Below are 16521 nucleotides of genomic sequence, written 5' to 3' on the forward strand. Positions count from 1 at the left end.
CCTGAGAGAATCAGAGCAGTATTTTTATCAATGCCATAGCTGCAGTGAGAAATATAACAAGGTGAGCTATTCCATTCAAAACTGAGCTTAATCAGCCATTTGCACACTTGAGAAGTTAGGGAACCTCAAACTTTCCCAACAGCTGGGAAGCTCTGCCCAGGTGGACTTTCCCTGTGGTACAGGGAATATTGGAGGAAAGCATCATGTTTTTTTCAGAGATATAGCTTGTCCCAGAGATACCACATTAATTTTCAACAGAGTGTCCCATTTCTGGGAAGGAAGAAAGGAGAGGATGTAAAGAGAAGTCGGGGGTGTTCCTCCAGGGGAATAGACCAGAGGTTATCACTCTGCTAAAAATGTGAACACGAGAGAAATATGTCATCACTTCTAAAGATGTTCACTTCATTTTGACTTAACGTTTCCATCTGTGACAGATTTGTATTAAAGTGAAAACACTATACATGGGTAACATGAATCTTTTGAGATGATATTACTTAAGTGAGTATTAGGTTATTACTTAAGTGTGTATTAACGTATCAGTTTGGTTTCTGTCAAAGCAGATAGTGGAAGAATGGGATGGACTTGATACTTTTGATATAAGTATCAAAACACTTGTATGATACTTATATTTTATGACTTTTCACTTTGGAAAATTCCCAGGGGGAGAAGATTCCACATAGAATTTCACTGGGGAGCCCAGGAAGGTGAGGAACAGGAACACGAAGAGAACTGTGGGCCCCGGGGGCGTTGGTGAGGGTCGGGGGGTGTGACAGAAAAGTGCTCGTGGGAAGAATTTAAAGATTTTTCTTACTTGACTATTTGCCAAAGTCATACACTCTGTCACTCTTTGGGTGTAACTTCTGGCTTAACACAGGTGTATCTTAAAAGACTCAGACTATATTGTTAAGGAAAACTTTTCTGTTTGTTTATCCAGGTGTGTGTGGGGGCATGTAGCTCAGCTTTGTCATGATTGCAACACACAGACGTCTTTAATAGGAAGATCATTTTCATAAGCCTGTTAGAAGCATATAAAGGTTTAAAACACCTTATTTAATACAAATATACAATCCAGAATTATCATTTTTTAACAGAGAAAGTATTATCACTTTTAAAAAATACATGTAAAGAGTCTTGTTAAGATATTTGATAAATGCAGAGTGATTGGTTCATTTCATTTCACTTCAGGATTTTGAAGAAGATTGTATGAATTATTTTAACACTGTTTTTCTTTTTGCATGTGTTTCTTACTTTACAACTTGGAAATTCCTACTTGCAGTTAATTTGAAAGAGTGCCTCGGATCTGCAGACCGCATCCAATCCAGTGATCCTGATTTCAGAGTTCTAGAAGACGGGTCAGTATACGCAGCCCATGCTGTTGTGTTGTCTGATGAGAAAAGATCTTTCACCATATGGCTTTCTGACTCAAAGAAACAGACACAGAAAGAGATTCCTGTGCTCCTGGAACAGCAGAAGAAGGTATTCAAAGTACATTGATATTTTCAGGCATGTTTTTCTTCTCATTTAAATACTCTCATTAAAAATTGCAAAGAAGACAAAAGAAAAAATAGGATTTATTTTCCTCATCTTTTCTCCTTCCTTCTGTTTGCTTTCCCTTCCTTCCTCCTCCCTTCCCTCCTTCCCCTTCCCTTTTCAACACTGGTTAGACATTGGATCTTACTTTGTTAAATCTAAATGACACCTCCTCTGTGAAGGTTTCTTCCACCTCTAAAGTCTACTTGCTTTTGTATGCCAGTGTCAGTTTGGTTATCCCTCTGTTATAGCATTGGGAATTTTTTATTAGCGCAAACAATTTACCTGTAGTTGTTAAAGGGCATGAATCAATCCCTTTTGTGTTTATAGCCTCATTTATACCTGACCCACAGTCAATAGGTACATGTTAAATTAATATTAAGTGCAGTAGTTCCCAGTGAATAAGAGGTTGATTTCAAGTGCCACAGTGATTCTGATGTTAAAATAGGATGGAAATCCTGGAGGATGTATGCGTCTGAATGGTATTAGCCACCACTCAGTGATTGTTGACTGTAGTTCTAAATTCCATGTCATGAGGAATGCCATTGTGAAAGTACTCACTGGATTACAACTAATCGATGTGAAGTGTATTAATGAAAAAGTCATCTAAATGCTAAAATGACTGCTTAGATGGAAATCACTAAAAACTCCAATAGTATGTTCTACAGTGATGGAAATGTTCTGTAATCTGCACTGTGTGATATGGTCACCCAATATTAATGGCTACTGATACTTAGCATGTGGCTAGTACAACTGAAGGATGGAATTTATATTTTATTTAATTCTAATTAGTTTAAATAGTCACATGTGGCTTGTGGCTACCATATTGGACAGTGCAGGTAGAGTGTTCGGACAATGAAGAACACGCATTATCTTACTATAGTTCACCTGAGAGCATGAGGTTTTAGCAGAAAGAACAAGTAAGTGCCGTCTATAGATTGTCTGAAAGAGGATGTGTTCTCCATCCCATTTTGGGATGCAATGGGAAGAACTGAGAGTACAGTGATAATTTTCCTAACCTGAAAGTATGGTCAGTGTTAGAAAGGTACGTGAAATGAAATTCTTTGGTTCATGAAACTGTTAAAGTCTGGATACATTCTTTCTTTCTTTTTTTTGTTTTTTTTTTGTTTTTTTAATAAATTTATTTATTTTATTTTATTTATTTTTGGCTGCGTTGGGTCTTCATTGCTGCACACGGGTTTTCTCTAGTTGTGGCACGCGGGGGCTACACTTTGTTGTGGTGCACGAACTTCTCATTGCAGTGGCTTCTCTTGTTGCAGAGCACGGGCTCTAGGCATGCGGGCTCCAGTAGTTGCGGCACACAGGCTCAGCAATTGTGGCTCACGGGCTTAGTTGCTCCGCAGCATATGGGATCTTCCAGGACCAGGGCTCGAACCCGTGTCCCCTGCATTGGCAGGCAGATTCTTAACCACTGCACCACCAGGGAAGCCCCAATGGATACATTCTCTCTTATCCTTCTAACACAAAGAAGACCTTATTATCTGGTCTTTAGTTTCAGCATGGAAATTCCTGACACTGAGCCTCCAGAGAGGTGTTAGATTTATGGTCCATCCACTATTTTACAATGAAGTAGGCTGTGATGCTTTTGTTTATTGTTAATTTTCTTTCTCTAAATTCAGGTCCTGAGGAAGAGACACACTAAAGAGACTGTTCTCAGGCGTTCCAAGAGGAAATGGGCGCCTATCCCCGCCTCAATGATGGAGAATTCCTCGGGCCCTTTCCCTTTGTTCCTTCAACGAGTAGGTTTTCCATTCCTTCTGATTGGGATTGCTAAATTAGTTCCAAGAGTCTGTTTTGTCCAGGTTTTAATAACTCTTTAAACATTTACAAATCAACAGATTTGATTGAAGATATTCATGAAGAGTCATAAAAGTACATAAAATGGGAAAATCACTAGAAAACTAATAATGAGAAAAACTAGAAAATCACTAAAAAACTAATAATAATAATATGAGAAAGACTCTACAGCCATTAAATGATCTTTATTAGTTTATTCATTCACTTAGCAGCCGGCTATTGAGCACCTACCCTGTCCTGTGGAAGGCACTGCTCTAAGTACTGAAGCTAGAAATACATTTAGTCATGGCCTTTGCTCTCATGTATTTTATGAGTCTAGTGAGGAAGGTAGAAATAGGCAAATGATCGCAATACTGCATGATGAGTGCTGAGAAGGGGCTGGGTTGGGGTGATTTGAGAACTCATGGGCTGAAATGCTGTAAAAAACAGAAAAAAGACTTAGAGGGGGAGGCATCTGAGCTAAAGCCTGAAGGATGGGAGAGTGTCATGCAGGGAAATCATTGTGGAAGAAGAGAGGGGGACAGAGGTGCAAGCAAGCATGGCTCCTCACAGGAGCTCACAGAGCTCCTGTGTGATGGGCGTGGAGCAGGGAGATGGGGCAGAAGAGGCAGGTAGGGTCCACCCAGAATTGGCCAGGTGTGCTCTGCTAGACAGTTTAACTTTTTCCTAAAAACAAGTCATTTTTAAGCAGAGTCAGGTTTACTTTTCATAAAGATCCAAATGGAATATACACAATGGAAATAATGACTGAGGTGAGGCTATGGTATTGTGCTTGCCTTTTTCCCTTAAATTTCTATTACTGTGGTTGATGTTTAATACCAATGGTGCCACCCGTGTCCTACTTGTTTATGTTTTTAACTATGCTTCCAGTGTCTTTCACACTTGTAGAGAATTCTATCCAGTTCTGGACCCTTGTTTCTTCTCTTAGATTATTGTACTTTAAGCACTGGTGAAAGCATCTTAAGAAATGATTTCTGTTTACCAAACTTATACTGATCAGAGGTAATTTTGGTCTTTGCACTGTTAAACCAGTCATCACTTCTAGTCCTCATTTCCTTGACGTGTGTCCATTTGATTTAGCTGACCTGTCCCTCCTCCTTCACGTCACTTCTAGTACAACATTCACCTAGTTTTCCACTTTTCTCACTGGCCACTCCTTCTTCATATGTTTTGCTGGCTCTTCTTCATTCCCACATCCCCACAACACTCACCACCCTGACCCCCCAATCTCTAAGTTTGGAGAGCTCCAGGGCTCAGACTATGAACCTTGCGTAATGTTTATTTATATTCACTCTCTCAGTGATCTCATCCAGCCTCATAGCTTGAAGTACTTTTTATGCATTGGAAACTTAAGACTTCATATCTCCAGCCCAAACTGCCTAATTAATATTCCTACTTGGAATTTCAGTAGACATTTCAAACTTAACATATAAAAATCAAATGTTTGAGCTTTCTTATAAAAAATATCCTCCCCTCTCAGTTAATGGCAGCTCCCTGCTTTCAGTTCTTGGGGCAGTAGAGTCCGTTCAGTAAGGTTTTAGTTGTGGAGAGCACAATTCTCTTTAAGGAATTAACAGAGGGATTTACTATAGTGTATTAAACAGTTTACAGAATTGTTGCGAAGGCTGAAGAAACAAACTTTAGGTTGAATTTTCAGGAACGAATCTCCTAGTTACCCAACAGAATCTATAACCAAGGGACATACTGCTTTCTTCATGATGGGAAAGCCAGTCATTTTAGAGCTAAAGTGCCACTGCCATGGTCAGGAAGCTGCACTGGGCAAGGAACCATCACAGGCAGGAAGCTGCTCCTCCAAATGCAGCTCCAAAACAATCTTAACTGCTCCCATCAGTGTCCACAAAAAGATTGGTCTGTATCCTGTCTCTCCACAAAGTCTGTGAAAAACCACTAGAACTTCTGCTGCTGCAGGAAAAAAGAAAAAAAACTGCACCACAAAGTGCCAGCAAAAACAGTAGAAGCAGCAAAAAGGAGGCATCTATCTCCCTTATGGCTTCCAAATTTCATGCAAGCACACCTGACTGTCTGTATTTTAATTCAGAACTCTCGTTTCAAGAGACCCTGGAAAAGGGAGAGTTTTTGGTTTGTTTTTATCTGACTCTTTCTAATAGCTACATTATGAGAGGACACAGTAGAAGGAGATGAAATCGATGCTGAGCCCCAATTTACCATATCCATCCATTCTTTATAGTTAAAATTTTAATTCCTGTATTATAATAGGATAAGGCTATAGCCACATTTTACCAAGATCTCAAATCATAGTGGCTAAAGCATGACAGAGGTTTAGTCCTTTCATGCCAACGTGTGATCTGGTAAAGAGATTCTAATTTGAGAAATCACCAGGGGCCCAGGCTTCTTTCCTTTCAAAGCTTGGCCATCCTTGCAGGTTCAAGATGGCTCTTCATTGCGTCCCAATGAGGGGAAACACCCCTCCACTTTCTAGAGTACAGTCTGGATCCTGCATGTATTATTTTTGCTCACACCCTATTGACCTGACTTTTTCGTGTGGTCATACCTAATTGCAAGGGAGACTGAGAAAAGTCTTTCTTCCAGGCAATCTTGTGCTCAACTGTAAATTCTAATGCTAAGGAAGATAGGCAGAATAGACATCAGGGGATACTTGCACCCACTGACACAGTGTCATCCCTGACTTCTGTCTTCACACCACGCAGCCAACCCATTGGCACATTCTGTTGGCTGTATCTTCAAATTATATCCAGAATCTAACCACTTCTCACAACCCCTATTGCTACCATGCTGGTCTAACAAACAGTTCTCTCTCCCCTGAATTCTTGCAGTAACTTTCTAAATGGCCTTCCTGCTTCTTCCTTTACCTGCCCACCCAAGTCTAATCTTAACAGAACACCAAGAATTATCCTTCGAAAATATAAATCAGATACTACTCTTGTCTAAATTCTCCAATGGCTCCCCGTCTGACTCCAAAAAGCAGAAGTCAATATCCTTGGAATCTCTTACATGCCGTGGCCCTATTACTGCATTCGTCCTCCTCTCCGACTTCCTTTTCCCCTAGTTCTCTCTATTCCAACCACAGTGGCCTCCTTGCTCCTTGAACACTCCAGGAACAACACTGGTCTGGTTGTTTTGCACTTCCTGTTTCCTCTGCCGGGAAGAGTCTTCCCTGTTTATTCTCATTCTTTTAATTTTTGTTAATTCCCCTCCCTAAGGAACATTACAACTGGCATTCCTTTCAACAGTATATGAGAGCCCCTGTTTGCCTCACCCCTGTCCACAGTGGGTATTATTGTTTTTTTCTACCTTTGCCAAATCACTAGATGGGAAACTGTGCCTTAATGTGAGGTTGTCTTTGGTTACTATTTATGTTGAACATTGTTGTCATTAAATTTGAGCAGTTTAAAAAAATCTTTTGCCAAATTACCATTGTTCATTACCATTTTGCATGTTGATGAAGTGACAAAGGTGATTATTATATTATTAAAGTCATCTCTTTAAAATAAAAAAATATATAAACACATAAATTGTATTTGAAAATAGCATTTTCATGAAAAATTTTTTACATATGCTTTTTCCTCTTAGGTTCAATCTGACGCAGAACAGAACTATACCATCGTCTACTCAATAAGTGGGCCTGGAGTTGACCAAGAACCTTTAAATCTGTTTTCCATGGACGGAAAAACTGGAAATCTATATTGTTCCCAGCCTGTGGATCGTGAAGAATATGATGTTTTTGATGTAGGAGTTTTATTGATACACATAACTTTAAATGATTAAACTATAATCATAGTTTAAACTAAACTTCTGATAGCGCATCTACTCTTTCCTGTCTTCTGAACTTCTTCTTAGAGGGGATCTGAAAGACAAAGGAAATAGATTGTGTAATGTTTTGGAATACTTGGTCTGCTCTTTATCTCACCTTCTATTAGGTAAGCCTGAAATGAAGCCAAGAAATTTAGTTGTATTTGGATGTAAATTCCAGCGAATTTGCAGGAGTTGGTTTTGCTTATGAGAGTCTCTTTCTCTCTCTGGTCGTGGTACTTTCTCCTCTCTCCGAGACAGGGCCACAGTTGCTTGGAAGGGTCCTCTTCCAGTGTCCCTCTTCTGCTCTGTGTTTTTTGTTTTTCCTTTTTTGGTCTTTGTTCCACCTGTCTAATTATCTGATGATATCTGAGAAGTATATAAGGAAGCAAAACTGGGAGACCAAGTCCAAACGAGGCATAATAAGCCAGCATTCTGATATGGATGAACTTACATCAATGGGGAATCATTCAGACAATTTTCAGTGTAATATGGTCAATAATGCTCTGGGGTCATGTGGTACAGGGGGACTGATTCTCCATAGGAAAGAGGGATTCTCTTCCTAAAAGAAGAGGGAAGAGATGCTGGGTAAGTAAACTTGACTGATGTTCACCACATGACATTTCTTTGCTTTTGGCTGGAAAATATTCAACTCAGTGTTGTAATCACATGCTGAATAGAAATATGTTCTATTTGTCCACCGATAGGGGTCTAGTTAAATAAATTACAGCATGTCTATGTGGTAGATTATTAGACTGCCAATAAATCCCGTGTTCAAAGCATGTTTAAGGGCTTTGGGAAATGGTTACAGCATAAAGTCAAGTTTGTTTGCTTTTTGGAAAAAAAGGATATAAGCTTACAGTAGTATGATCTCAATTTTTGTGTACAAATACATACACAGAAGGGACTGAAGGAATACATCAAATGTGAACAGTACTTATCTCTGGGTAGTAGCTCATGGATTTTTATTTTCTTCTTTTGTACTTTACTGAATTTTTAAATTTATCATGATAAGGATGTTTCTTTTATAATTGAAATAGTGCACTTTTAACTATGGAAAAATTGTTTATATTAAAAAATCATTTAAAAATGAAAAAAGATATAAGTTCTATTTGACATTACATTGCTTTTGATTAATTAGTAATGTGGAAATGGTTAAATGTATTTTGTTAGAAAACCTCTTACAAATATATGATCTATGAGGTTAAACAATAAAGGGGCTCAGTAGTGACAAAGTTGGGACTCATTGCCTTATTTAGATGATATAGTCAGGATTTTCCCCATTGCAGGGAGGTTAACTGTTCTTCCCAATACAATTTTATGATTATGGGGAGAATAAGGACTGTAATCCACGTCTCCATATTCACATTTAATTCCTTAGTCTCATGACCTGAGTAGTCTCTGATTCTCTGTACTCTGACCTAGGTTTTATTTGAAGTGTAGCCACTTCTACCAAACATTGGATACTTTTAACTGTAGTTAAAGTCGTTCTATGTTCGATGTTTTGATAACTAAAGAAGCATTGAATAGGAATTTTTGAAGTGATTTATTATTGAAAAGATTTGCAGAGAAGGTAGTAGATAAAGCATAGTATTCTTTCATGCTGGAATCTTTTATAATGGACTGTTGAACTTGCTTTTCACTGTTTTACAGCTGATTGTCCGTGCGTCAACTGCAGATGGGTATTCAGCAGAATTACCTCTTCCACTGTCCATCAGAGTGGAGGATGACAATGACAACCGCCCTATTTTCACAGAAGCAATTTATAATTTTGAAGTTCCAGAAAGCAGTAAAATTGGTAAGACAACTTTTAGGAGTAAAATGTGCTATGTTAAATGTTTATATAAATTGTTTGAGAGGTTGAGTTTTTACTCAAAGCCAGATCATCCTGAGATGACACTGGACCAATAGCTACTTACCAGAATACATTTAATCCTATCAAATCTAATCAATGTGTAATTTACAAGGTATTATAGGAGTTTGTAGTGTTGTTGGTATGATACCGATGAATTATAAAGGCAGATAACAGTTATTCAAGCTTTGTACCATATTTGGATTATATACTTTATTTCATCTTATTATTATGTGGGTTTATCATTATTCCTAGCTCCAAGGGAGGACATGCAGGGTAGAATGTACGATAAAACTAAAATCAATGTAGATATTTTTATTAGGTTTTATTTAGGAAGGTGTTGAATGATGTCCACTGAAGACACAATTTTTTAAGCTCTTATCTATATTGTCTCTTCTCTTTAAACTACTACTTTACTACTTCCAATTTAGAGTGAATGCCGGAATAACTTTAGAGAAACTTGCATTGTGTGTTCTCCATCCTAAACACTTGCTCTCACATGTGGAAAACCAAAGTGTTTCACTTCAATAGGCCCTTAAATGTGGCATTCTTAATGTCTTCTGAGACTTGCAATATGGAGAATAACCACTCACAATAAAGTTGAAAGGAAGTGAACTCAACCATAGAGGATTAGCTAACTTGCTTATTAAAGTTTCTAGGAGTTAGATCTTCACTGGACTGTTGTAACTGCTCTTTCCTTCTATATTTTAGTTTGATAATTTGATGTCATAGATGTTAACCTCTTTATTACTCACATGGTACAATTAAAAAAATTATTGTTGCTTTGGAGTTTAGGAAACCTAGTTTTTGATTCAGGGTCTGTTATTATTTCACTGTGGGAACTCATGGAAGTTCCTTTGAGTTCTCTGTTCTATAAAATGAGTTAATTATGTTAGATGACTTATAATGTTTTTAACCTCACAAGTCTATGACTCTTACCCTTTTCTATTTTCAAAGAGGGATGATTGGTTTTAGACTCTTTCTTGAACATTCTGTTCTCTTTGGTAGTAACAGAGAAGGATCTAGGGCAAACACTTTGATGCCCAGATTAACCCAGAATACTTTAAGCATATCACACCAGTAGGTTCAGCCCTGTTAAGGCTGTGATACTCTGAAGGTGTTCTTTGAGTTTGCCTTAACTCACACACAGAGGGTTTGGGCAAAGGGTGCTCAACGAATAGTGAAATATAGCACTCATGGAAAAGAATTTTCAAGTCAAGATTTTAGGAAGGTTTTATGTAATAAGTAAAGGAGTTCTGTATCCAGAGAATTAAAATAGTGTTTATGTCTTCCTGACTGTCAATGAAATCGCAGGAAGAAAATGTATGTCTTATAAAGATTATAAACAGTTTTCTATGAAAAGATAATTTATTTTCTTATAATAATAAGATTATTACTTCATGTCTTCATATTGATCCACTGCAGAAATCTTTTTGTTACTTATAAGGTTGTATTTGGACATTCTCTACGAATTTATATCTATATCTATATATACATATATATGTATACATATATATACTTAAGCACACATATACACACATATATAAAGTTTAAGGATATAATGACAAAATTATTTAAAACTAATACTTCCTTGCATTAATAGTTTTACTTGGCTTTTATTTCCCTCAAATATAAAATTTTAACGAATATATATATATATATATATATATATATATATATATATATATACATATATATATGTATATGATTGTATGTGTCTATGTATTGTTCCTCAGGCCAACCTCACATACAGGGCTACAGGCAAAGTGGATCTATGTATTATAATTTCATGGGCATTGGAACACTATCCTTAGACTATAAAAATACCACCTGTATGTACTCTTTGATACTTGAAGTCCTTTACCAGAGCAATATTCTTACTTTCCATACTGATGAAAAATACTAATAGCTCTAACTGCAGAAACAGTTAACTTAAATTCTCCCTGAATGGTAAATAGTATGAAATAAGATTAAGTGGGGCTGGGGGCAGTGAGGTTTGGCTACAAATCTGGTGAAAGAGAAGGAAGCAAATCAAGAACTAGCAAAAAATAGAATAGAAAGGAGACTGAGATGTGAAAGGTCAACTTCATCATCTATCCAGTTATAACCCAAGTTAGCCTTGATTTAGTTATTAATCAAAACTTTGATTTTAATAAATCTGATTTACTTAGGAGACATGGTTTCTCTTTCCAGCTAGGTTAGTTATTGCAGTATGTGGGAATATGTGTTGAAATTATTCTTGGATGCCATCTAAATAAGTTTTTAATAAATTTACTATCAAATAGTTTAAGCTGTGGGCAAAGTAAGAGTATGCCTTGATTCTCAGCATTAAAGTGTTTCATATTATAAATTTGAAGTCATCTTCATCAGTACTATGTAAAGATGGAATATCTCTGGTAAGAAATACATCGTAAATGAGGTTTCCACCATCACTGTTAGAATTTGAGAAGTGTAGATGTGCCTAAACATATTTTGCAATTCTGGAAAGTAAAGACTCTTTTTTTTAAACATGTAGGTACTACAGTGGGAGTGGTTTGTGCCACGGACAGAGATGAACCAGACACGATGCATACGCGCCTGAAGTATAGCATTACGGAGCAGACGCCAAGATCACCTGGGAAGTTTTCTGTGCATGCCAGCACAGGTGCAATCACCACAGTCTATGTTTTGGACAGAGAGGTAGCTTTCACAATCCGTAGATTATCATTTTACTTGGGGCTGAACCCACCACCCCCAATTTACTATAATTTGCTATCCTGTGGATTAGGAGTTTCTCATTTTATTTTATTTAGGCATAAGACAATAAGAATTCCTGCCTATGTTACCTGTTTTTATATTATTTCTATTTCCTTATGTAAGAGAAACCATGAGGAATAGAAATAAAGATCAACTGGTATTCAGAAGGGGTGAGAAAAAAAGATATTGCTATGAATGTTGATATTATTGAATAATACTTTATTTCTCGTGTATGGCTAGTTGGTTCCAGCTCAGTGTTCCAGCTCAATTCTCATGTAGGACAATTAGTGTTGCTTGTTCCATGGGTATAGATTATACCCTGATCCCTATCCAGTTATTATAGATATGTACTTTTAATCAGGAAAGGATTAGCTGAGATAAAGTTGATAGATTATTAAAAATCTGTAACACTATTTGGATGATAGTAATAGCATATTTTTATGTGTATAGCACTTGATGTTCAAATTCTTTATGCATAATTTGATCTCATCTTTATAATTTCCTTGTTTGATTAGATAGAGGTTATAGCCAATCTATAGGGGAGAAAGGTGACAGTCAGAAGGATTGATTGACTTGCCCAGGTCAAATTACTGCACTGAATCTTCTGATCTTGCTCTTGTCCATTTCATCAGCCCATATTTAACTCAGATTCTTGCATTATTGACTGAGGCAGATCAATCAGTTTCATATGTACAAAGTAGCTTTATTAGAACACTTCAGTGGTTCCCACTAAAACTAGAATAACATAAATGGAAGGATTGATATGACTGGGAGAGATATTATAAAGAAGAAATCAGTGGGATTTGATGTCAGAGCAAAAGGGAGGGATGGTGAGAACCTATAAAAAAGAATAAAAAATAGTACAAAGGTTTTATTTATTATTATTTTAATTTTTGTGGGGTCAGGACATGCTATGTGATAGAATACATAATGGTCATAATAAATGGGAAAGTTTGAAGGGAACAGTATGAATGTGTTTTGAATCTGTGGAATTTTTAGAGATGATATGGTAATCAAGTGAAAGCAAGGATTTTTCCTAATTTTTCAATATTGACAAATGAGGCTTAGAGAAATTAAATAAATTAAGGTTACACAGCTTGTAAGATACAGATTTGGGGTCAAATCCAGATGTGCTTGCTTGATCAAAAAAAATATAATGGGATTTTGTGGGGAACAACCATGAGGTGTGCTGTAGGGGACAATACAGGAAGTAAAGAAATGAACAAGGGAGATAGAGAAACTGCATTTAGAGGAAGAAAAAGCAGGGTCTCAGAGAGTGCTGGAGCCTGTGGAAGGAGCGTTTCGGGGTGGGAATGTTGGCTTCCACCGTGAAAGAAGGATGAGTAAAATAAAGACCAAGGAAGGGAGAGAGGGAAATAGAAAATGAAGAAAAATAAAAGAACAAAAGGAGGGGCTAAAGAAGAGTAAAATAGAAGGGAAAGGCAACAGAGGTGATTGTGTCACAGACCAGGGACTCCATTTCATCAACACACCATTTGCAAACTCCATTCGTAGAAGTCAACAGCGACCACCTAATTGCCTAATCCAAAGGTTAATTATTAAAACTCTCTCTATTGCTGGCAATTATTAAAACTCTCTTCTCTTGGATTTCTGGTTCTCCTCCTGCTTCTCTGATCTTTTGTTTTGAGTGTCTGTCCTTTGCTTAGTCTTCTTACTTCCCTCCTGCTTGAAATGCTGTTGTTCCTTATATCTTCAGCTCTTCTCATCCTTGAACCTCTCCCAGGAAATCAGATTCTTGCCATAATCTCAACCACTATCTACACACTGCTGACTCCCAGATTGGTGTTTCTGGCCTTGAACTCCCCTTAAGTATAGGGCCACCTATCCAGCTGCCTTCTGGACCTTTCTCCTTAGATTTCCCATAGGAACGTAAAATTCGATATCCACCAGACAAAACTCATTTTTTTTCGCCTCTCCTTGCCAACCTTGCCAGTGTTCACTTCCTCAGAGAACTGCTGTCTTCCTGTATTGGTTGGTGATACTTCTGTGTGCCTGTTATCCAGGTCGTACACCTGAGCAGCAGCCTCTACCCCCACTTTCTCTCGTAACTTGTGCATACAATCTGTTCTGAAGTCCAACTCCATCCTGACTTACAAATAACTTTCCTCACCCTTTCTTTTTTTTTTAAATTTATTTATTTATTTATTTTTGGCTGTGTTGGGTCTTCGTTTCTGTGCGAGGGCTTTCTCCAGTTGTGGCAAGCGGGGGCCACTCTTCATCGCGGTGCGCGGGCCTCTCTCTGTCGCGGCCTCTCTCGTTGCGGAGCACAGGCTCCAGACGCGCAGGCTCAGTAGTTGTGGCTCACGGGCCTAGTTGCTCTGTGGCATGTGGGATCTTCCCAGACCAGGGCTCGAACCTGTGTCCCCTGCATTGGCAGGCGGATTCTCAACTACTGCGCCACCAGGGACGCCCCCTCACCCTTTCTTTTTGTCCTCATTGCTAATGCCCCAGCTTTGTACTACTTCAGGAGCCTTTAACTGGTTTCTTTGAATCTCATCTCAGCTCACTCCAAATTATGCTCGACCTTCTTTTAAATATATTCTTTCTCAAACTCAAATGTTTCTATTTTGTGCTCCCAATGTGACTCCCATAAAACCTTCCCCATTACCTGCTGCTTAAGCATAAGTCTACATTCTTACTATGGATCTTGTAATTGAACTTCTGCTTACCTTTTCAGCTTTATTCCTGTCTACCATGTCTTCGGGTATATACAAATAGGGAAATCAAATAAAAGCATGGATACACACCAATAGAAGTGTGTACAACTGAGGTTTCCTTTATAAATCTAAACAAGGTTTTCAAAGCTAATTAAATATTTGCTTTGTTTTCAGGTTGTAGACAAGTACTCATTGAAAATGAAAGTACAAGACATGGATGGTCGATCACATGGATTGATGAGTACAGCAACTTGCATCATAACAGTAAAAGATTCAAATGACAATTTACCCACTTTCAGACAAAATGCTGTAAGTAGATAATAAAAAAATTGATCTCTATTGTTATTTTTATTTAATCTGAATTAATAAAATATTTATCATACTTTGAAGTATGTATGTTTATTTTATCAATAAAATGAAATATCTGACGTATAAATATCTTTTATTTATTCATAATAGTATTTATATTATCTCCCTTTTGTTAAAGTCCATAGCATTAGTCTTTATTTGTAACAAAGTTCTTCATTCATTTAAAAGATAACCCTTAGTAGAACAATGCTTTTGTGATTCATGTTTTAAAATAATCTAGGCAAAAACTGTAAGAACAAGTACTTTTGGAGTGGAAGAAACATTTTACTTTCTTTGTAAAAGTTTCCTTTATAAAGTAAGTTTTTAATGAGTTTTCTCTGTTTCAGTATGAAACATCAGTAGAGGAAAATATGTTCAATGTGGAAATCTTACGAATACCTGTAGAAGATAAGGATTTAATTAACACTTCCAGTTGGAGAGCCAATTTTACTATTTTAAACGGCAATGAAAATGGACATTTCAATATCAGTACAGACAAAGAAACTAATGAAGGTGTTCTCTGTGTTGTAAAGGTAAAGTAATAATGAGTAATAGACAATTTGGCAAGTTAAGTTTTAATCAACTAATGGTTTAATCAACTAAGTAGTTTCAGATCATAGACTTTACAAGTTGGAAGAGAACTTAATCTATTTAGTTCACTTGTTTTGCTTTAATGCTGCCTTTCTTCTATAATTTGTTACCAGCTATTAGGCATCTAGCTTATGCTTGAACATTCTCTATGGGAAGAATCTCCGTATATCCATTGGCAGCTTATTCCATGTCTGGAGAACTCTAATTCTCAGAAGGCCTTACTTTTACTGTGCCTAAATTATTCTCCTTGTAACCCATGTCTTTGGACCAGGTTTTGTCTCTAATGTTATACAAAGCAGGTATAATCCTTTGAAAAGGCTGTGATGTCTATTTGAGATTTACCTTCTCTAGGATAAATATTCCCAATTCCTCTAACTATTCTTTACATGATATAATTTAGAGGCTCATATTCTTCTCTCTGTGTGTCTCTCTCTCTCTCTCTTGAATATATGACTTGTTGTATCTGATCTTCTTAAAGGTAATATTGAGGATGAAATATAGTATTACGTCAAACAGCACTGAATGAACATATTCTTTGTTCTATATGTTGTATTTTTGGTAGTACTGTTACATTCTAGGGTCCAGGTTATAAGGGCAGAAAAGGCTCTTTTGGGAAGGACTGTTGGTTTTATATTCCTAACCCAGAAAAAGAAAGAAAATTGTCCTGTAGTGTAAAACACTTACTGTGTGCGCTAATGTTAAATGTCACTCTTATAACAATTGTACAGAAGAGAAAACTTAGTCTCAGAGACATTAAGAAACCTACCCAAAGTGACACAGCTCAGATGTAGTAGAGACAGGATTTGAGTCTATGTTTCTTGGATTCCAAGTTATCTGCTCTTAAGCCCTGTGTTAAATTGCTTTGCATAGCTCTGTGATCTTGGAAAATTAACCTCTGTATTATCTGTAAAATATAAATAATACTTCTCTCTGCTTTCCTAGTAGCTATTCAAATATGATAATAAAAATGAGAGCACTTGGTAAACTATAGGATATTAGTATTATATTTTTAGAAGTCACATCATGTTCTTGGGAATAGTGTTATAATTTTCCATAATAGATAACTTTTTTGAAATTGTAGAGTATGAGCTGATTCAGCCTTTAGCTGTGTCCTGGGTAATCTTTCCATCTTAGTATTTTCTCTCCATTTCAGCAACAGCAGCTGTGCGTCAGAGC

At 37.0% G+C, this 16521-nt stretch overlaps 3 protein-coding genes across 3 annotated transcripts in view; 2 read left to right on the forward strand and 1 right to left on the reverse strand.

Annotated features, from left to right (window-relative positions):
* The window catches only part of LOC309639137 (desmoglein-1-like), an 888370-nt gene that overhangs the window by 306618 nt on the left and 565231 nt on the right, over positions 1-16521 (reverse strand). The gene's annotated exons all lie outside the window — the stretch shown is intronic.
* Positions 1-16521, forward strand: part of LOC309639142 (desmocollin-2-like) — a 98106-nt gene that overhangs the window by 65332 nt on the left and 16253 nt on the right. The gene's annotated exons all lie outside the window — the stretch shown is intronic.
* DSC3 (desmocollin 3) overlaps positions 1-16521 on the forward strand; it is a 40540-nt gene that overhangs the window by 7766 nt on the left and 16253 nt on the right. The window contains 7 exon segments of the mRNA XM_082416013.1: positions 1277-1476; positions 3171-3290; positions 6922-7077; positions 8794-8938; positions 11508-11671; positions 14581-14715; positions 15102-15287. Coding sequence (XP_082272139.1) covers positions 1277-1476; positions 3171-3290; positions 6922-7077; positions 8794-8938; positions 11508-11671; positions 14581-14715; positions 15102-15287 — 1106 coding nt within the window.

Source organism: Balaenoptera physalus, assembly GCF_965194825.1.
Source record: "Balaenoptera physalus genome assembly, chromosome: 12".
Classification (NCBI taxonomy): Eukaryota; Metazoa; Chordata; class Mammalia; order Artiodactyla; family Balaenopteridae; genus Balaenoptera; species Balaenoptera physalus.